Raw genomic sequence first — 22,938 nt, 5'->3', positions numbered from 1 at the left:
CGTCGTAGCCGGATGAGGATAGCCGGGAACGGAGGAAGTGGACGGACGCGGAGAACGTTGCGCTGGCCAAGGCGTGGGTGAGTGTATGCGATGATCCTCTCGTTTCGAACAACCAGAGGATCGTCAACTTGTGGGCCAAGATAGCAGCAGTCTACAGGGCATTTTGCCCTGAAGGGAGACCGCACACCGGGGAGGAGTGCAGGAAGTGCTGGGACCGCATCAGGTCTGGCATCTCTCGATTTTCGGGTTTGTACGCCAACGCCCTCCGCATGCAGACCAGTGGCCAAACAGAGAAAGACTACAGGAGGATTGCGGAGAGAGCCCACCCCGATCCGCAGGGGAAGTACTTTGAGTTCACCTACTGGAACTGCTACCTTGTGCTCAACGAGTCGGAGAAATTTCGGGCAGTTGTCGACGCTGGCTGGCCGAAGAAGCAGAAACTGAACTATACCGGTGAGTATAGCGGCAGCAGCGGTGGTTCCCACGACCTCCCCGAGACGGCCCAGGAGGTCCCGACCCCTCGTTCGTTCGGTCGCCGACCTCGCCCGGTTGGCCAAAGGCGGGTGCAACGGGATGCGGGGGGGCACCCTGAGGTCCCAGGAGGTCCAGTCGGCATCTCCCTCGGCAGGTCCACCGAGGAGCTCAAATTCTTCGCGCGTCAACAAACGCGCGCTCAAATGGTGAAGACGTTAGCCGACTTCCGGACGGCGATGGACCCCGAGGAGAAGGCTTATCTTCGCGTATTGCTCCGGAGCATGCGTGAAGAATTGGAGGGGTTTCAGAGGGATACCGGAGGGAGTAGCCGCGGCGTTGGTGGCGACGGAGGCAGCGGCGACGACGACGGAGGCGAGGACGGCGGCGAGGAGTGGTTTTTTATGTAATTTTTTTATTGTACTTTTTAATTTTTGTACTTTTTTTTAAAATTAATGTACTTTTTTTAAAATTATTATACTTTTTAAAATTTTAATAGTATTATTCAATTTTCCCGTAATTGTCTCGTAAATTAAATTCTGTATGTTGCTACGATTGTAAATTAAATTATATAATTGTTATCAGTGATGTGGATAGGCTAAGGAAAGGCTATGTAAGGGCTATTGGATGTCTAGTTGCATGTCCAGATGATGTGACAGAAGAATTTTAGTGCTGATGATGTGGCAGTGGGAAGGCTATGTGAGGGCTATTGAATGTCCTCCACCATTGAAGATGCTCTTAAGATAGAAAACATAAACCCATAACAAAAGGTTATGGACTAATTTACTTAATTTCAGATCCATATTCAACCGTTTTACATTATGGCAACATGTTTTCAAATAAGTAATGTTTTGGCATGCTAAATTTTTGTTAAAAATAATTATGGTACTATAATCCGCATAATATATGGATAATTTCTGTGAAATAGCAGATTTTAATAATGCAATATACTGAAGTTAGGTAAGGTGATGACAATAGACGTAATGTATGTTGAAATTGAGATACAATCTTGTCGGGCGAAAATTACATGGAAAAATAAGGAGAAAATTAAACAAAAATAACTGAAAAATTACACGGAAAAGTTTGTGGAAAACGGTAAGCCGAGTCGAGGAGTCCTCTTTCTGCAAGACGAGATACGCCCCGGTAGTGCTCTCGGATTGGTATGTCGTCCCCAAAGATAAAACGGCTTCGTCTCTGAAGTAGACGCACCGCTCCGACGCAGAGCTTTGACGGAAAGATTATGCAGACAGGGAGAGAGCGTGTATGCAAGAATGCTTGAGTTTGTTGTATCTTGAATGCAATGGATGCATGCCTATTTATAGGCCAAGTCGCTTGAGTTTGTTGTATCTTGAATGCAATGGATTCATGCATATTTATAGGCCAAGTCCACCCGCAGGGGTTGCTGGAGTCAACAGACATACCACGCTCAACTGGTGGGCTTGAACCACGCTCAACGACCAACTCCAAAGAACAGCCCAAAGACCATCCAAAGACCAATTGCCAAGATCTAAGGCACCTGGGTCACGGGTCACGGTGCGCGGCTCGCGGCCGGGCGGCGGCGGCGCACGCGTGTGGACTCTGTCACCCATCTTATTCCGCGATAATTATTACACATAATAATTCATCTTATTAAATACTTCAGCAAAGAAGTTTATCATCACCGATGTGGAATAATTAACACTTAGTTAATTAATCCCTTAGTTTTTCTCATAGCTCAGTTCTAGCTTTATTGTGACTAACTTTAATACTATTATTTCTCACTCACTGGGAATCGGATTTGAGAAAATGAATATGTTAGGTCATTTACTCGGAACGTAGATCGACACTATTGCATTTAATTTTACAAGATTAAATGTCTTCTAACATTTATTATTAGTCAAAGTCGTTTGACCAAACACGATTCCAACAATGTAAAAGTTCTAGTAACATAAGTATGAAAATTTTTATACTATTACCATTTTAATATGGTCTATTTTGACACTTCTAATTAGTATTGATATCATGTAATGTCATCGGTTGATTCTTGGCGACATTCTTTTCTAATGGACTTCTTCAATCAATTCTCATTTTCAAATTATGTGAAATAGAACATAGTAGTATTGAATACCAAAATAGGCCCACAATCTGTGCAAATTGCGACTGAATAATATTTTTCCAAAGCATATATCGTAGTGTATATATTGTATAGAAATTAAATACAGAATGACTGGCAATTAATTAAGATGTACAAGCAGGTCTTCGTGGAGGCAATTGCTGATGAGGAGTTTTCTGCAAAAATCATTTTACATAAATTAGTAGGTTAAATATAACTTTTATTATTTCTAATTTAAATCACTTGAAAATAGAAACTTCGTACTAAATCCTGCTACATCAAAATTTGACGTCGTGACTATAATGGAAAAATACAAATATAGTTACCAATTTGGTAGAAAATTATAAAAAAAACATGACATTATTGAAAGATAAGTTCAAATGTTGTGACATTTTCATTATTTTTTTTCCTTGTCAAAATACTAAAATGCTTAATCATACCTTTAATTTTGGTCTCAAGGTCTCGATAGCAATTGTTGATTTTTGATCAATTCCTGCACCTTGCTGGCAATCGTATCCAAAAAACATAAATATAATAAAATAACAGGAGATGGATATGTGTAAATATTTAATTACTCTAATTGTCTAACTCCTTTTTAATTAGATTTTGTTTTCTTTTCCTAAATTATTCTCATTAATTGAAACAAATTACCTTGCATAGAGCCCAATCTGCCGAGTCAAAAAAAGCCCGCTCATGGTCCTGTATTTAGGAGGAAATTATTAATTATTTTATTTTAATTATAAAAGTCAAAACCCTTTTAATTATAAAGCCTAAAAAAGAGCGTAGTAAGAGGTACAAAATATTTTCTTTTGAAAAAGAAAACAATTATACACTCAAATGTAACATAGAATAAATAAATAGAATAACAATTTAAATAATCATAGTATAATATTTACAAAATAAATAGCAGTCCCTTAATTAGGAAGGGTATAAATGATACAAAAATAATACAAATAGCTCTGTTTATTTCGAGTCTATCTAAAATGGCAATCATAATTTAGTAATATCATTATTATTTTAAAATAAAAGTACTTACCTTAGATATTAGAGGCTTCTTTTTTGGAACAAGTCCACCATATTTCTTATCAACCGTTGCTGACTGACATTAAAGAAAATATCAAATACTCCGTATAATAAATTATTTCACGTGACAAAACTACCAATTTTATCGGCTAACACGTAAAATTCATGGAAGCAAACCTAACAGCCTAAATATTGACAATATAAATAGCCTAACATCCTAAATTGGAATTAAAAATTTAATTTAGGGTTAGGTGTGTTTGAGCTTCACCGTTCCTGCCTAACTCAATTTGACTTCAATTGTGGAAAAAAGGAAAATTAGGCTACGAATATTGTATTCTAAATTCAAGTATATAACCTAAATTGACTTTCTTAATTTCTTAGTCTTTTTAAATGCGATAAGTCCAACACAATTTGTAGTATTTTATTAGTTAGGAATATCAAGTGCGAAAATTCCATTAATAAAAATTAATATCACAGTGACTTATACAGTCATAGACCATCGATAAAATCTAAAGTAGTTTACTTTTTTTTAATTGGAGTTTTGGAGTGCTTACATTAATTAGTTGACAGGCTAACCACCATCAAAATAAATCAAATGCAACTCATCTATGCCGACAATAATTTAAATACATAATCGAGTGTTTTTAAATGAATTAAATCCTATAGAGTGAGTGGCCAAAAAATGCTATCTTGTAACAATCAAATAACTCAAAATTGAACTATCGAATTTATGGACCACTATATGTTGCTAGAGGTAGACCATATTGCACGTGAAGCCCTCAAAAAAGAAAAAAACAAGGAAAAAAAACAATATCTTTATTTGATTATTTTTCACTATTTGAAAAGGTTCAAATATTCCCTAGAAAATGTGCTAATGATAATATTATATATCACTATTGATGTTGTAAATTTGTAATGTACATTTAACTTTTACATAACACAATTACATGTATTAATATAATAATGTTTTGCATTTACACACAAATGTGAGAGTTTAGATGATTTTTTCACGTGATGCATGTAAATATAGGTTATACAGCAAGTACGCATCTTACATTAATTAATCCTATTCTATAAAACTAAATTATATCTCAATAATAAATCAGCTAGGAAAAATCCTACCACAATTCTACAAATAAATACCGATTAATTGGCAATTTAATTACCTTTTGTATATTGTGTTTGAAGCTTTATTATAACCTCCCAATTGAAAAACAGTATTTTAGATGTGACACAATCATAGTAAGAATCGTAACACGCCAATGAGATGAAACATGATAATTAAAAAGTGCTTTTAAAATGGAGAATTTTGTAAAAAAAAAATTACCTCATGGTGTTGGGAAGAAGCATTGTAATCTTCACTTCTGTTGTAATCCTCCATGAGACTTGTCTGGTTATTTCTTTGTGTGTGTGTGTGTGAGAGAGAGAGAGTGAAGAAATAATATAGAAACAGAGGAGCTATGAGAAATGGGCATTGGGAACAAAATATAAGGCCTAATTCTTATTTTATTTTCAATAGTTGAAATTAGTAAAAAGAATCTCAATAACAAGAGGAAAAATCCAACCACACAGTCAAAAACGAAAAAAAAATATAGATTTAAAAATAAATATTGAGAAAGAAGAAGAGAATCGGCATTACCTTGATGTGGAGGAAAGTAGAGAAGCAAGCAAAGTGAGAAGAGAGAGACGAAACAAATAAAACAAGCACACATATATACAAGTGTGTGTAGGCGGGTTTGTTAAGACTTGAGTTAAAAGGGTAAGACAATATTAGACGTGAATGGTATTTTAATTAATTATTTTTCTAATAAAATGGTAGTTTAATTAATTTAATAAACACGAACAAATGTATGCGTATAATATGCGGCATATCCGCATATTTAAATGTCTAAATACTCTCTACATATAAATACTCCGTATGTATTTTGTCATTTAAAAAGTGGAGTAATCATTTTTGCATCCACTCTGAGTTGCAAATAAATCCATAAATTAAAGACGGACATATATAATTAATTTGGATTATAACAGGCAAATTGTCAAATTAATCACGAAAAATTATCAAATTCTAATACATCACACTTTTCAAAATCTGCAAAGTGATCAAATTCTAATACTCCGTACATCACACTTTCACAGCCATTCTTTCATTTTCTGATGAATTACGCGCTGATATAGCAGCCGGTTTAAACACGTGTTTAAAACGATGTTGGGAAAAATGACAACATCTAATTAAGCTCAAAATGACGTTTTGCTCACATGTTTTAAACTAGCTGCCACATTGCCCAATAATTTGCTAAAAAGAAAAAGATGAGATCATTGAGAAAATTTCATGTTTCGTCATATAGTTTTAAATTTTGGAATGTGTGGAATGGAAGAATTTGACTATCTTCGTGATTTATTTCGTAATTTATTCATAGCAAAGTATACCTCCATGATCCATCCTTTGATATTTATATTGGCTTATATGTAGTTAGAATATCAACATCAATTGAAGCCTTAGTCTAACACGAACCCTACAATTTTTGGACAACCCACCTCATCTACACAAACTTTTATATCGTACTATTATTTTGTTTAGATCTACTCGTATTTATCCATTTAATTTTGTGTGTTTGTTAGTTGTAATCATCAATAATCAGGACATTTTTTGCTAAATCGCGATTAATTTAGAATACAAATAAACTACTCATGTAATATAAATACCCTACATAAAGCACATTTTACATTGAAAAATTTTTAAGTTCGGAAATGCATATTGAATCTAATATCTAAACATATTACTCCCTTCATCCCATAACAGATGACACACTTGGAGATTGACACGAGATTTTAGGTGATGTTGTTGTGTGTTAGGTGGAGAGAGAAAATAATATGTTTATATCAATGTGAGAGAGAGCTTTTTCCAAATAAAGAAATGTGACATCTTTTGTGGAACAAACTAAAAAGGGAAGTGTGTAATAGATGGAGGGAGTACTATATAAGAAATATTCCATATTCAAACAGAAATAATAAAAACCAAATTCTCCCAAAAATGCCCATACAAAGTAGTTATTGTGTGCGGGGCCCGCTTTCTAAATAACTAATTTGTTCCTTTAAGTATTATAATTAGTCAATTATGACCGTTTCTCGACTGATAATGACTATAATATGACAATATAGTTAATTAATGCTGCTAAATATATGGTATAATATCGGTTTATATATACCGTTCATGAACAATTGCAAATAGCGTTACAACATGATATTAACCTTTTCTTCATTTATCTATGCATTTATTATAGCAGTAAATAAGGTAAAAATATAACACCATCCATTAGGAGAAACGTTATCCAATATAAAACACTGAAAATATATAGCCAAACAAAATATTATTAATTTCGTTCGAAATAAATACCCAATACATTTTTTACACTTGCAAACTATTGTATTGAAATGTAATGGTTGACAATTGCTTTCACAATATTTAATTTTATCAATACCAAACCTTTGGACTTTAATTTATCAATACTTGATTTCCTCCACTTCATTGTGGAGTAGAATGGTATGTTTAAGATCTTCACCAAAGTGAAGACTATGTTCACCCATTGGAATCCTTCGGATGCCAAATCGATCCACAACGCTCAAATGACTGCACGGATCAAGATTAATCTTTATGCTTTCCTTAGCTCCGGCCACCACATGAACCTTCTCGAATGCCACCAAACGTTTCTCGTCCCCAAACCCTCCCGCGGATGGGGAGGACGCAAAAAGCATCATAGTGTGTGTCCCGTCCATATCACCGACATTTTCAACGTTGACATGAAACCCTAAGCTTAGAGCATCACAATTTGTGCTTGAAACTCTAATTCCATTGCTCATGATCATAGTGATGTTCTTGAAAGTGTTTGAGCCTGTATAAGGGACTAACACTTTTGTTGGGCCATGGGCTAATGTTTGTCTAAAATTGGTGTAACTTAGCCCAAACCCAAATGGATAAACAGTTGGACCTTTGTAAAACCGGTAGGTCCGGCCCGGATAGCCCCTTCCTGGGTCAGCGCGCATCGACATATCCGTCATAGGCACCTTTGCTAAATAAGCTTGAGGGTACCATGTCATAGGCAATTTCCCTCCTAAAATTATAGATTTCAAAAAATTAAATCACACATATATTTTGGTATAAACATATCAAATAGTATATAAGGTAGATAAAATATGTATATATTTACCTGGATTGGTCATCCCAAATATAACATCAGCAATCGCAGTACCCCCGGCTTGTCCCGGGTACCCGGCCCATATAATACATCCAATTTTCGGGTTATTTTTAGCAAATGTGACATCAATTGGGCCACCAGAGATCAGGACCAATACAACTGGACCTTTGGAAGCCCTAGCCACCCTTGACACAAGCTCTTGTTGGTGACCCGGCAAAAGAAGCCCATTCCGATCAAGGAATTCACGCTCGATCGCTTGGCTAAGACCCACCACCAACACTGTTGCATCAGCCTGACGAGCAATGGCCTCGGCCGGTCCAAACCCACGATTATCGGGGCAGCTCACCGAAGCACATCCATTTTCATGAATGGTCTTAGTGTATCTTGATATACCTTGCAAGGCAGTTGTATAGGCACATGGAATTCCTAACACCAATTAAAAAAATTACCATTATGATCACATATAACACAAAAATACATCAATATTACTAGACTTATAAAACAAAAGAATAAATGTATACCAGCATAGTTGCCTATCATGGTATCCGTGACGTCGGAGTTGGGCCCGATCACGGCAACGGTCCGGTATTGACGGCCCAAAAATGGCAAGGCCCGGTTACGATTTTGTAATAAAACAATTCCTTGTCGGGCCGCTTCAAGAGCCAATTGTTGATGGGCTGGGGTGCACACGTCTCTCGGGCCCAAATTACCGTATGGTTGTCTTGGGCCGTCAAACATACCTAAACGCATTTGGACCGTGAGTAAATTCCCCAAGGCCCGATTTACATCGACCTCACTTAATTTCTTGGCCCGTATTGCTCCCTCTGTATGGATCGCAAGAAAAGGCCCGCAGTCCAAATCCAAGCCTGCAAGCGAAAAAAACATACTGGCCCAAATTAAGCATGTGTGATTTTACAAAAATGCCCCTTATTGCTATGTGTATAAACCTGCTTTAATTGTATCGGCAGCTGCATCTTCAGGGGTGGATGTGTAATGTTGACTATTGTAGAGAACATCAACCGAGTCACAGTCGGAAACAATGTACCTGTATTTCAGAAAATAATTAAGACTATTAATAAATTTATTTACTTGAGAAGGTTAGATACTTAATTTATTAAGTTCACTTTTGTCAAGAAAGTCTATCTTATTATGTATGGAGTTCAGCCAATTTAGTTGATCTCAATTAATGGCTATAAAACCAGTCACGTATGCCAAATATTACAAATGATCAACTTGTTTTAAAAAAATAATTCAGCCATAAAAATGTAAAAATATTCTTAAATATAGAAATTATTCAGTTATAGTTATCTAAAATTAACCCGGAATCGAGTAAACTGACCCGTTAAGACGCCATTGCCCGCGAATAGTGTCGCGAAGGAGAGAAGGGTCAGCGCAAGTTGGTTTACCATTGACTTGATTGTACGAGCACATTACACTCGCCACCTTTCCTTCTGATACACACGCCTTGAACGGCACATTGTATGTTTCCTCCAAATCTTGCTTGCTCACCTGCATGTGAACTTACGCAATTACTCTTGTTTTTTTTTCTTTTTCAAAATTTATGTTTAGGGTGGTGTTTTAGTCTCGTATTTTATTAGTATGTTATTGTAAAAGTGTGATATGGCCTATAGGTCACTGAAATATGATGTGTTGATTCCACGGATTAATTATATTAAGAGACTTCGATTTTTATTATGGTGCATATTTGTTGGGAACCAAATAGATGTGCTAATGGGATAAGATGATTCATAATTTAGAAATTGAGGATAAGCCGTGTAGGTAATGATCATGAATTAATAATGAAAACAAATTATTGGTGTTAGATATGATAGAGCAATCACTTTCTAGGAAATACCGAAATTGGTCATTGAAAACTCGACTTTGCAATAAAATTTGATAAAGATGCTTTTTAAGTTTTTAGACACCAACCAAAAAAAAAACTCAACAAAAATCATTTGAGATATTTCTACATTCATAAAATAAAATATATCCCAAAAAAGTGAGAATTTATATGGTTTGAACTTACCTTAGCATTAAAATGAAAGCGATCAACTCCATTCCAAAAATCAAGATCATAGGCTGTGTAATGCTTGCAACACGCGGCCACCTTTAGCCGGTTTCCGGCGGAGTTGCCCTGCAGCCCCTTCACGTAGCTGGCGGCGTATTTAGCCGCCAGTGCCGGGTCCTCACCCGGCGTCTCTTGGCCTCTGCCCCATCTAGGGTCCCTAAATATGTTCACGTTCGGGCTCCAATAGGTCAGGCCTGCCCGGCCCCCATTGTACATTGCCCGTGCTTCATCCGAGACCACCTATATGAATATCGAATATTTTTAGTTGAAATTAGAAATTTAAATTATAAAGTTTAAATAAATTTTAAAATTTTCTTAGCTAATGTACGAGGATGCTTTGATATTATGTTACTATACATGCTAAAAGATGTATATGTGACAAAAATAAATGGTAGATGGGGTGGGGCATGGTGCAAAATGTCATGTTTATAGCCATCAACAAATTGTCAAGATAATTAACAAAATTCAAATAGAAAACTATACAATTACTCTTTTTGAGCCATGATATTATATTATCTATCAAATTAGCATTATGACTCGAACTAAAATATAGTAAAAAATAGTAATAAAAACTCAATGAGGAAAATACCAACCCAACCCATGACCCATCCACCCACCATCCCACTCACCCACCCTCTATTTTGTAGGGTTGCTTTTTGAACTATTAAAATATCAAATTTATTGCATTCACAAAAGCTGATTAGGCATGGGCAATGCAATTTGCAAACTATTTGTATTCATATGAAAGTATAGAAAAATGACCTCACCCACCATATGCCCCCAATACCAGTATTGGTCATTTTTCTTACACACACACACACACATTATATGTATGTATCAATTCATGTAACGCATTCTCTGCCAAATTTGTGTTTGGACACTTGTTTTAATTCATCTTTCCACTTTAATAGTAGCATTTCATTAGTCACATGCAATATATTGATTCTGTCACCATTTTGAAAAAGAAATTTTTGTCACCCCTTTGTCAAATCTTGCATCATTATCATATACTACTATATCTCCATGAAATATTTCATTCATTCGTAAACAAATTAATCAAAAACATACTATGAATATATGTGTGTATGTGTGTATCAATTCATGAAATGTATTCTCAGCCTCATTTGTTTTCGGACACTTGTTTTTTCCTCTAACCACTTTATTACTATTTGATTAGCCACATGCAACTGATTCTGTCACCATTTTGAAAAGGAAATTTGTGCCACCCATTTCACATCTTGCATCATTGTCAACATTAATCAATTCATTCACCCAGAAAATAAATTAAATAAAAAAACTACTAAATACTTTTTTATAAGCTCAATTAATAAGCTAGGTAGGTAGTGCTTGGATGGTAAATTTTAATGATAAATAAATCAAACACGTAATAAAGTAGCATTACCTTAATACTATAATAATGTTTTATCAATGGAAAAAAAATAGTGTGTCCCATGTAGAGACTAATTGATTCCTAGATATAATAACACATCATTAAATACTTTACGCATTTTTCAAGCTTCACGTGCTTATAATTCCTGATGAAATAAAATACGAGACTAGAGACTAAAGTCATAATCTGACCTGACCAATGGCCTCCCACAACGAGGCATTGTAGGAGGCCGCAGTGGTGATGACCTGCGGGAAACTGGTGGCCCCGGGGAACTCGCCACCAAACTTGACCCCAGGGCCAGTATTGGACACCCCGTGGAGGGCTTCCGACCACCACTCGTAGCCAGATATTCCGAGGCGCTCTACAGGGGCAGCATTGTTCACTAAAGATCTAATTTTCTCTTGCAAAGTGAGCCTTCCAATCAAATCCGCAACCCTATCTCTTATATGCAATGATGTTCGACAAAAGGGCAAGTTCTTGGTGGCCCCGTTGTTCGGGTCGCAGGCGAAGGGGGGCCGCGACTCCGATAAACGGAGGAGGATGCATAGGGAGAGGAGGAGGAAGATAGGGGTGTTTTTGGCCATTGTTAGTGTGTGTCTTGTTGGGACAATTTTTTTTTTGTGTGTGTAGTGTGTTTGATGGATGAATGTATATATATATATATAGTGTGAGATTAATTTTTTTTCTTCATATGTTCATGATTGCAACTCCACGTCGTTTCATGTAATGTGTGTTGTGCGTGAAAAAAAAAGAGAGAGGGAGGAGAGGGAGAAAGATAATGTTGATGGGGTGAGTGAGAAAGTAGAACACGCATTTGTTTGATTTATACATATAGGCATATTACATACTACATAATATTTAATTAATTAATTGAGTGTAGCATTTAATTATTTTAGTTGTAAGTGGGGAAATTACGGCTTTGTCATGACAGAGGTTATGCATATTTGTGGAAATTAAATGATTAACGCATATAAGCTTGATCTATGAAAATAAATCGGGCTACAAATTTAATGATTGCATCTATTTTGCTAAGAATAACAAATGAGTAGATTTCCTTCTTTTATACACAAATTACTCAAACTTCCAACTGGGAGTCCATAATCCTTCAAATACAAAGAGAGAGCAATGTGATTTTCCTACACAACCAATATCACCAAACCAAAATAAACAACACACAACAACAATAACAATAATAACAACGTACAAAAATACCTGACGAATTAGCAAAAAGAACAGAACGAAGACAAGATTGTATAAGATGATTGGGAAGTTGTTGATTTCTTAAATAAGATTTTCTTTATGAATGTTTTCTTATATATGTAGAATTAAGGAGTACTAGATATTAACTATATTCTCGTTATTTGTGAGTTATTAACTATACAAATAAATATTATCCATCTCGCACTTTTTATAAATTTATTTTGATTCCCATACTTTAGAAATTGTTAGGAGTATAAACTAAAATGTGAATTATTTTGGCAACGGTCTCCATCTATATAAATCCAGTCAATTGCCTAAGGTAGCTTTTGCAGGTTAATTAAACCAATAATGTGTTATTATTGGTTCGCACACATTAATGTCACACATCTTAGTCTCTTAGACACCTATATATACAAATATTGAAATTTCTGAGCTTTTAATTTAGGAGTACCTAGCTATATGCAAATGTAGAAATTTGCAAGCTTTTAATAAATGGTTTCAGTTAATTCAAACCACACTTAATCAAGTTGGTACTTTGTATTAATACAAATATATAATGACGGTATTAATCCTATATATACTTAGCATCTTTTTATAGAAAAGAGAATACATCATCTCTGTCGTAATATAAGTGTATATGTGTGTGTGAGTTAGTCTAATGGTATAAAGTGATAAATGTCTGAAACTATCGTGACACAACCTTTAAATTATTGTCTACTTATTTATATGTTGGCCTAAAATTCAGAAAAAATTAAATTTAATTGGTAGGATCTCGCTAAATGCGATTATTATATCTATTTCATTTCATTGGTGCATGAGATGTATTTTCTTATTATTATCCATATTTTATTTATTTACATTTTTTTTATTGGAGTATTAGATTCATTTGAGTAGGAATCAAGAAGAGAATCTTACTGCAGGAAAGCTGGTTTACTATTAAAGAGAATTGTTTTTACCTTATTTATTGCATAAATTTGAGGAACAAACGACTCATAATTAAATTATGGAAACACAAACAAACAAAGTTGCATAGTAAAATCCCGTCACAAGAAAGTGATTTATGTATGCAGCTCGTGATATATTGACAGCAGAAATTTGAAAGAGGTGAAAACGTGAATGTTGTCCTATTGTTACAACTTACTAGGTAAAATATTCGAAGACTTTTAGTAACCAAAATGAACATTAAAACTCGTGTAAAATTATCTCAAAAGTCCAAGATTAACTTATTCTGAAATTTATCAAAATTGAATTGGTTCGGAATTAATTTTTCAGAAGGAGAAGACCAAGATTTTTCTCAAAATTAAGTATATAATTTAGTTTATTCAATTGGACAAAATTCATATGTTAGTTGGATGGGGATTCATGGCAGATCCAAGATAGAATTTTCGAGGGGCAAAATTAGTAGAAGTAAACGACTTTTTGTATTTTAAAAAATACTAGTAAATTTGTAATTCTATAAAATACTTACTACCAAAAAACAATTTTGCTTATCGAGGTAGCCTTATGATTTTTCGAATATTTGTATTGATTATAATGCATTTTATAACCATCGTATATTCGTATATATATTGCTAGTAGGCCTGTCAAATTGGGTATCCGCGTATATTCGTATATATATTGCTAGTAGGCCTGTCAAATTGGGTATCCGCGGATACCCGATCCCGAAATTCTCAAAATCTAATATCCGATACCCGACCCAAATTTGATTTTGGTTACCCGGATACCCGACTCGGGTATCCAGTCTCGATTGTGATTTTAATTTTTTTAATTTTTTATTTTTGGAAAATTAACTACAAACTTTTAAAATTTATTTAACATTATTTAGTTTGAATTTAATACAAAGTTGAAGTAGTATTCAAGAGAAAATAACTACAAACTTTTAGAAATACAAAATTCTTTTGTAGTTTGAATTTAAGAGAAAATAACTAAAAACTTTTAGGAATACAAAATTCTTGTAGTAGTTCGAATTTAAATGAAAATAACTACAAACTTTGAAAAATACAAAATTCATAAGTTATATTAATATCTTTCATCCATCCACAATAAGTCAATAACAATCACAATTCATAAGTTCAAACATCCATCCCTTATAAACATCACAATTCAATAATTCACAAGTCCAATCATTTATCCACAATAACCATCACAATTCATAAGAATCAAGATCTAACAATAACATCATTAAAGATTCAAAATTCAAAATATTACATGTCAATAAAATTTAAAAGTAATTAAGAAATTATATTACATATCTTATACGCTAACTATTAAGTATTAACTAAAATATGATTAAGAAATTAAATTACATTTAATTATAATAAAAACACAATTTATTAATTTTAAAAAACAAATCGGATAGTTCGGGTATATCCAATCGGATATCGGGTAACCCGATATCCAATAATCTAAAATTCTCACTACCCGATCCCGATTCGATACCCGAAAAATCGGGTTTCGGGTATCCAATTATCCGACTTTTTCGGGTTTGGATATAGGATATTGGATACCCGATATCCATTTTGACAGGCCTAATTGCTACGCTCCAATTTGAGGTTATCAGGAACATACACTAAGAATTGTTTGTCACTAGTGAAAACCAAATTTTACAAATATAAATAATTAAGTATTTTAGATAAATATATATATATATATATATATATATAAATATCACAAATTTGATTTGAATTAAATAATACTCCATTCGTCCCACAAGAATATGCATTATTTCCTTTTTAGTCCGTCCCACAAGAATATGCACTTTTGAATTTTGAAAAGTCTTCTCTATCTAATTAGGTGAGACTCATTCTCCATTAACAATACTTTAATTATTTTCCTCTCTAACTATCTCTTACTTTACCAATTTTACATTAAAACTCGTGTCAAATTCAAAGTGCATATTCTTTGGGACTGAGGGAGTAAAATTCAAAAATATGTGCAAAGTCTTAAAGATGGTAATCGAGTGAGGAGAGATTGGTAGTAGAAGACATTGTATTGTATTTCTTTTTCTTGTTACAATTTGTGTACAATACATCCCCTTTTATAGGTAAAGATATGAGATAACTAAGGAAAATATCAATCTATTCTAATTGTATCAATTTCCCATTAATCTTGATTCTTCTACCTAAAATAGAATGGTTTATTCCTTTTTCCTTTCTTAGTGTGTAGTTTATTCTCTTTTCCTTTCTTGACACTCCCCCCTCAAGTTGAGTAACGGCATCTCCGATACTTAACTTGGTCAGAACTTCCTTGAAGACCTTGGCATGTACCGCCTTAGTTAGAATATCCGCCAGTTGTTCTTCGGACCGAACGAATGGAAGTTCGATGATGCCCCCATCTAACTTTTCTTTGATGAAGTGACGGTCGACTTCCACGTGCTTGGTCCTATCATGTTGGACTGGATTTTCCGAGATACTAATGGCCGCTTTGTTGTCACAAAAAAGTCGACTTTTCTCTTTCGGAGGGAACCCAATCTCTGTGAGTAATCTTCGCAACCATAAGATCTCGGTGATTCCACTCTTTACTCCACGAAACTCTGCTTCTGTACTAGATAATGCCACCACTTTCTGCTTCTTACTTCTCCAAGTGACTAAGTTTCCGCCAACGAAGGTGAAATATCCCGCTGTAGATCTTCTGTCGTTCGGGTTACTGGCCCAATCAGCGTCTGTGTACCCCTCTACTTCCAAGTTCTCTTTCCTTTCGAGCAGTATGCCATAACCTGTTGTCCCCTTTAGGTACCGTACAATTCTGAGGGCAGCTTCCATGTGTTCTTCCTGCGGTTTGTGCATGAACTGACTCACCACTCCTCAGCATATGCAATGTCCGGCCTTGTATGGGCGAGGTAGATCAGTTTCCCTACAAGGCGTTGATACCTTTCCCGATTAGTCATTGTAGCCCCTTCAGTGATTTTCAGTCCGTGATTCATCATGATCGGAGTCTCGGCAGGTTTACATTCGAGTAGTCCAGTTTCTGCTAATAAGTCCAAGACATATTTTTTCTGTCTCAGGAAGATTCCCCTTTTCGATCTCAGGACTTCGATACCCAGAAAGTACTTCATTGTCCCAAGGTTTTTCATCTCGAATTCTTGTGACAGACTCTTCTTCAGTCCTTCAATTTCTTCGATGTCGTCACCCGTGATGATCATGTCGTCAACATAGATGATTAGACATGTTATCTTCACTTCCCTTTTCTTCAAGAACAGAGTATGATCAGCATTACTCTGTTTATAGCAATATTTTGTCATGGCTTGGCAAAATCGCCCGAACCACACTCTGGGTGACTGTTTTAACCCGTACAACGTCTTCCTTAGCTTGCAGACTTGTCCTTTTCCAAACTCTTCCGAGAATCCTGGGGGAGCTTCTATATACACTTCCTCATTCTTCTTCAACTCTCCATGTAGAAAGGCGTTAGTTACATCAAACTGATGTAATGGCCAGTCTTTACAGGCTGCTACGGCCAACAAGGTCCGAACTGTACTCATTTTAGCTACTGGGGATAAAGTTTCATCGTAGTCTATCCCATAGGTCTGGGTGTATCCTTTTGCCACCAATCTCGCTTTGTATCTCTCGATTGATCCATCTGCCCGTCGTTTGATAGTGAACACCCATTTGCAACCTACAGGTTTCTTTCCCTTTGGCAAGTTACATTTTTCCCATGTATCATTTTTCATTAGAGCATCCATTTCTTTCTTCATGACCTCTCTCCAGTGCTAATGCTTCATTGTCTCTTCCCAAGACTGAGGAATATGAACTTCTTTGTATAGCGCTGCTTCGAAAGCCCGGGCCATCTCCATGTATTGCCCCCGAACAGCGTTTGCTATTGAGTATCTAGATTTCCGCCCCCGCCAATCTGAAGAGTACCGTTTTGGTGGTACACCTCGGGTACTCCTGGGTGGTAAGTATCCACTCGATCTACTCGCGCTTGGATCCTCCTATGGAGCCTCACTGTTTTCCTGTCTCACACTGTCAGTACTAACTTGGGAACTGTTATGGGTTTCGGAGCTTACCTCAGGATTTGAAGACGGAGATGATGGTTGGGTAGAAGCATTGAACCTCTCTGGCTCTACATGGGATGAGGTCGGCTCGGCTGGTATGCTAACCTCTTCTGGCGGGCCGACATCTAGTGCAGATTCTGGCATTGGACTGGGAGGAGTAAGGGCTTGGTTTGAGACTTGGTTTGGGTTTGGGATAGGTAGGGATGATGGTGTATGGAGCCAACTTAGCGAGTCTGTGTTCTTATTCTTCCCCTGACTGCTAAGTTGGTGGTAAAAGTATCCGGACTCGACAAAGTCACAATTTAAGGTGGTATGGAGATGTTGTGTTTTGGGGTCATAGCATCGGTATCCCTTTTGGTTTTTTCCGTACCCTAAAAACACACATTTTACAGCATTTGGGTAGAATTTGGACCGATTTTGTTTCGGAATATGGACGAACACTGAGCATCCAAACACTTTTGGTTCGAGGGTAAGAGATGATGGTATACTTGTATAGGCTGAGAGATAGTCTAAGGGAGTTTTTAAGTGTAAGGCATGGGTCGGGAGTCGATTGAGGAGGTACACTGCAGTGGCTACGGCTTCGGGCCAAAAGGAGTTTGGGATATGGGATTCGATGATTAGGGCCCGAGTCATTTCTAAGAGTATCCTATTTTTCCTTTCTGCTACCCCATTTTGTTCAGGTGTATAAGCACAAGTGGTTTGGTGGACAAGGCCTTTTTCGGTGAAGAAGTTTTTCATTTTGGTGTTTACATACTCTCCCCCATTATCTGATCTAAGGATTTGGATATTCTGTTTGTATTGAGTTTGTATGAGGCTATAGAATTGGGTAAATTTATCAAAAACTTCGGATTTAGAGTTTAAAAAATATACCCATGTCATTCTAGAACAATCATCAACAAATAGCAAGAAATATCGAAAGCCATTATCACTAGTAACAGGTGCGGGACCCCAGACATTAGAGTGGATTAAGGAAAAAATAGATTTTGCACGAGTATTATTGAGTTTATATGAATGTCGATGGCTTTTGGCCAAAAAACATGTCTCACAATTCAAAGGATGTGTAGTGGCTAAATTTGGAATAAGCAAACGTAAATATCCTATGGATGGATATCCTAACCGACAGTGCCAAAGCCAGGCCTGTCTGTCAGTCAGCCCTTGATTCAGCATCGCGGTACCCTGTTGAGCCATCCTGTCCACGTAGTAGAGTCCTCGGTGTTCAGTGCCACGCCCAACTATCTCCCCCGTCCTCGTATCCTGTAAAATGCAAAATCCAGGTTGCATTAGTAAGTTACAGTGGAGGTCCCTTGTTGCTTGACTAATAGACACCAACTTATGAGACAAGGAAGGGACGTATAAACAATTGGAAAGACTCAATTTAGGTGAGATGTCAATAGTTCCTGCCCCTTGAACATGTGCAATTTCCCCACTAGCAGTTCGAATGTATTTTTTTCGAGTACTAGAAATTTTCTTAAAATCAGAGATATCAAATGACATGGTATCCGTATCCAAGCCCCCTAGCTCAAGTGGTTGAGAAGGGTGGCAAGGATATGGCACCATCCTGGAGGTCTTGAGTTCGACTCCTGGATGGCGCGACTTTGGGATTAATTTCCATGTAGGCCTGTTCAAGGTTGTTTCCTTTGGGCTTGGCAAACTTTCGAGCCTGGACGCGTCTGAGGGTGGCAGGTAGTCTACCGGGGCTGAACTCGTCGGAGGGAGTGCAGTCTACGAGCCAACATTGGCTAGTTCACGCCCGAATCCTTCGGAGGGAAGCTAAAGTATTCGAGCCACGAGGGGTTGTGGCGGGCTAGTTCGCTTGCCGAATGTATCTCGAACTCCTATGTATGAAAAAAAAATGACATGGTATCCGTGGCCCCACAATAAAAAATCCAATGATAGTCTTTTTCTTGGGTTTCGGTGAAGGTGGATGAGAGTGCTAAGGCTTGGAAGGAATTTGTACATGTTATATTGGGCTCAATATCAAAGTGTGCATTGTCCTGGGTCTTAGATTTCAACATGTGGGTTTTTTTGGGGTTAATTTGGAGTTTTTCGGATTTTTTGGGGTTGTGGAATAATAAGTGGGTAGAGTGGGGCTGATTATATAAATGTGGAACATTGTGGGGGCCGAAACTGAATAGGGAAAAATTATGGGGTGAGAAGGAAGATATTTAAAAATCTGAGGGGTTAAAATCGATTAACCCCTCTTTACCTCCAGACGCGCTAATTGACATCGCCGCTCCTTCTTCTCCGGGGTGACTCCCCGCTGGTGATGCGCCGCTGCTGCTCGTCAGTGTCGCACCAATCGTGCCGGCGCTGGTGGCGCGGTTCTCGCCTCCCCAGCCCCCAGTCGCTGCCGGCGATAGTCCCTGATTGGCGGCTGTCCAGGCCTGATTCCCGGATGTCCAGACACCGGTGGTCGGTCCTCCTTGCGTCGCCGCCTAGCTGCCGTGACTCCACGGGTGGTCAGTGGCGGCGACGGCAGCCCGTCCCCCTTGGCTCCGATTCCGAGCGGCCCTCGCCTTCTTCATCTCATCCCACCACTCGGGATAGCCGATTAGGAGGAAGCATCCTTCTCGGGTGTGCCTCTTTCCCCCACAATGGGAGCAGGTAAGCTTGCTTTTGTCTTCCTCTGGTTTTCGGCCGTTCCAAGATCGATTGGATGTGTGTGGCGGGTGGTTGGGCTGCGGTGATGGTCTGCTTCTGTCGATGGTAGCGAGTCCAGAGCCTATTCCATTGTTTGGTGGTTCTGTGGCTCCGATAACGCCGTCGTTAATTGCTTGCCTTCGTACCATTCCGTAAGCTTTGCGGACTGATCTTAATGGGTCCTTATCCATGATTTCCCTCTTGATGTATGCGTATCTGTCATCTAGAGCACTCAGAAATTGGTATAAGCGATGACGCTGTTCTCGCTTGTTATAGTTCTCCCGTCGGTTGGACTGGGGTCTCGGGTATCGATTGATATCCACAAATCTTGCATCTTGTTCCATAGGCATTCCAAGGTCGAGTTTTCCTGTTTTATTGTCATAGCTTGTCTGTGCAGATCGTAGATCTGAAATGGATCAGACCCACTTCCGTAGGTGACCGCCAGACCTTCCCAAAGGTCCCTGGCTGTCGCGTATCTTGATACCTCGTTTACAAGTTCCGTCTCGAGGTTGTTGATGATCCAGTTGAATACACAGTGATCCCGTTGCTGCCATTTCGTGTATCCGGGATCGTCGATTGGGGGAGGTTTTGAAACTCCAGCAATGTGAGAGGTCAATCCCTTCCCCCCAATTGCTTGTTCCATGAGATTGACTTATAGGGGGTAATTATCCCCATTGAGTTTGGTTTTGATGGAGATTTCTCCAAAGGATTCAGGTTGGTTTGAGTTTGGTGGTTGTGAGGTCAATGATGAGTCCGATTTTTTGGGATTTCTGAGACTTTGTTTGAGGAATTCTGCAAATTGGGCAGCAAATTCCATTGGGAAGTTTGTGTTGGTTGAATTGGCTTTTGGTGTGTTGTGGGGTGACTTCGTGTCAGAGTTTTCGGAATCTGACATGGTGATTTGGTTTTGCAGGGGTTAGTATAGACATCACCAAACCGAACGGGCCCGGCTGAACGGGCCCGGAACCGTCACCGGCGGTTCCGAATCGGAACCGGAACCGTCGGCGGCGGTTCGAACCGTGACCGGAACCGGCGGTTCCGACGGGCCGGTTCAGGTTCAAGAAATTTGCGAACCGGAACCGGCGGTTCCGAACCGCCGGTTCGCCGGTTCCGACACCTTTTCAGGCTACCACCGGCCTATACGTAGCCTTTTCAGAAACCGGGTCAGAAACCGCCGGTTTTCGTCAGAAAACCGTTGACGAAACCGGCGGTTTCTGACCAAAAACCGGCGGTTCCGCCGGATTTCAAAATTTTGAAATTTGAAATTTGAATTTTTTTTCTTTTTTTAATCACATTTTTCCCCTATAAATACCCGCTCCTCTTCATTTTCTACTTATCCCATTCTTGTGTTGATAAGAATTTCTCTCTCAATCTCAATTTCTCTATTCTCCATCCTCATTCTCTCAAGTTGTTTACGTTATTTGCGCTCATAATTTACTCACGTTGTTCTTGTTCACGTTATCATATTCACATAAACACTACTCTCTATTCTCTACTTCCAATTTCCATAATACCATGTCTTCATCTCGTCGTGGTGGTGATCGGGGCAACGGTAAAATTGCAAATTACAACGGTAAAATTGCAAATTATAATTTTAAAATTACAAATTACAACTTAAAATTTACAAATTACAACTTAAAATTACAACTTCAAAATTGCAAATTACAACTTACTCCCTTCGTCCCACGTTATTTGAGTCGTATTCCTTTTTGGGTTGTCCCGAATTACTTGAGTCATTTCCTTTTTAGGTAAAAATTAGGAAATTTTAATAAATAATTAGCTCTAATTAATCTATCCCTTATTGTAATTAACTAATTAATCTCACCCACCCACCACTCACCCACCCGTAACATTCATTTTTCACCTCCTTTCTCACTCTTCAATCATCCTCTCCAGTTTCTCTCTCTATTCCAATATTGAATCCCTAAATTTCACCATCTATGCTAAAAATCTCTACATTGCAGAGGTGAACTCCTATTTTTCACATCCATCTTCGCGACTCTCTATGGCTGAGAGGTGAAACTCTAAATTTTCATTGGGTTCTCTCTTTATTCTCTCTCTTCCGCCTACTCTGCCCTCTTGGTACTCTCGGATCTACCATGCCCGGCCCAGCTAGAGGATTTGTCAGGGTGGATGGATTAATTCGTGTCTCCCACGCACGCCGATTATAAAAATTTGCATCTAGACGTTTGGTGGTATTTTTGGTGAGATTCTAAAAATTTGCAACTAGACTTGTGGTGAAAATAATTGTTGGGATGGATACGAGTGTTAGATTTTGTTTGGTTATGTTCTTATGCTGTTTGTGCTTGGATTGGATTATGTTATAAGCTTGGGTAGAATTGTGCATTCATCACAAATCTGCACTCCTTACATTCCTTAAATTGGGTAGAATTGTGCTTGCATTCCTTACAAAAAGAGCATCAAGCTTCTTTACAAAAACCAATATGCATTCATCACAAATCTGCATCTTTGCAAAATACCATATGCATGTTTAAAAAAAAACCATTATGCCTCATTAAACTTCAATACCCAAAGCTCTGGCAATCATTTCAAGTCCATCAATGCATCCCTGGTCTTTCAAATATGAAATGCATTCAATGGCAAGCTCCTTTGGGACTTCTAAGTTATGAGGGAGTTGTGCTACTCTTCTTAAAGCTTCCTTTCCCATATGGGGAAGTTTGTAGCTGTTATGTCCTCTAGCCTTCATGATCTCAACCATGCAACCTTGTAGTGATAGAAACACATTGTCTAATGTTACAGCAGATAGGTCCTCAAATGATTTCTCAACCGCCTTAACCAAATCATCAAGTGTCTTGCATGCAGTCTGCAATTGTAGTGATTGTATTGCTCTAAACCATCCTAAATCATTCA

The 22,938-nt window shown here is 37.7% G+C and overlaps 2 protein-coding genes across 4 annotated transcripts; both read right to left on the bottom strand.

Moving 5' to 3' along the window:
- Positions 1-2,585: 2,585 nt before the first annotated feature.
- Positions 2,586-5,324, bottom strand: LOC121793502. Of its 3 annotated transcripts, none has more exons than XM_042191516.1 (6): positions 5,226-5,324; positions 4,914-4,986; positions 3,600-3,662; positions 3,215-3,262; positions 3,004-3,066; positions 2,586-2,739 (listed from the first exon to the last, which is right to left on the bottom strand). In XM_042191516.1, the coding sequence occupies exons 2-6, from the start codon at positions 4,965-4,967 to the stop codon at positions 2,689-2,691; spliced, it is 279 nt and encodes a 92-aa protein (XP_042047450.1). In that variant the 5' UTR covers positions 4,968-4,986; positions 5,226-5,324; the 3' UTR covers positions 2,586-2,688. The 3 variants fall into 3 exon arrangements, with proteins under 3 accessions (XP_042047450.1, XP_042047451.1, XP_042047449.1); XM_042191517.1 differs by having other exon boundaries at positions 4,914-4,976; positions 5,226-5,297; XM_042191515.1 differs by having other exon boundaries at positions 4,914-5,280.
- A 1,613-nt stretch (positions 5,325-6,937) lies between these two features.
- On the bottom strand, positions 6,938-12,031 carry LOC121796085 (beta-D-xylosidase 1-like). The gene is made up of 7 exons (XM_042194813.1): positions 11,429-12,031; positions 9,806-10,087; positions 9,119-9,288; positions 8,727-8,824; positions 8,301-8,645; positions 7,792-8,205; positions 6,938-7,695 (listed from the first exon to the last, which is right to left on the bottom strand). The coding sequence occupies exons 1-7, from the start codon at positions 11,819-11,821 to the stop codon at positions 7,088-7,090; spliced, it is 2,310 nt and encodes a 769-aa protein (XP_042050747.1). The 5' UTR covers positions 11,822-12,031; the 3' UTR covers positions 6,938-7,087.
- Between the last annotated feature and the right edge of the window lie 10,907 nt (positions 12,032-22,938).

Source organism: Salvia splendens, chromosome 3 (assembly GCF_004379255.2).
Source record: "Salvia splendens isolate huo1 chromosome 3, SspV2, whole genome shotgun sequence".
Classification (NCBI taxonomy): Eukaryota; Viridiplantae; Streptophyta; class Magnoliopsida; order Lamiales; family Lamiaceae; genus Salvia; species Salvia splendens.
This window is presented reverse-complemented; position numbering and strand designations above follow the sequence as displayed.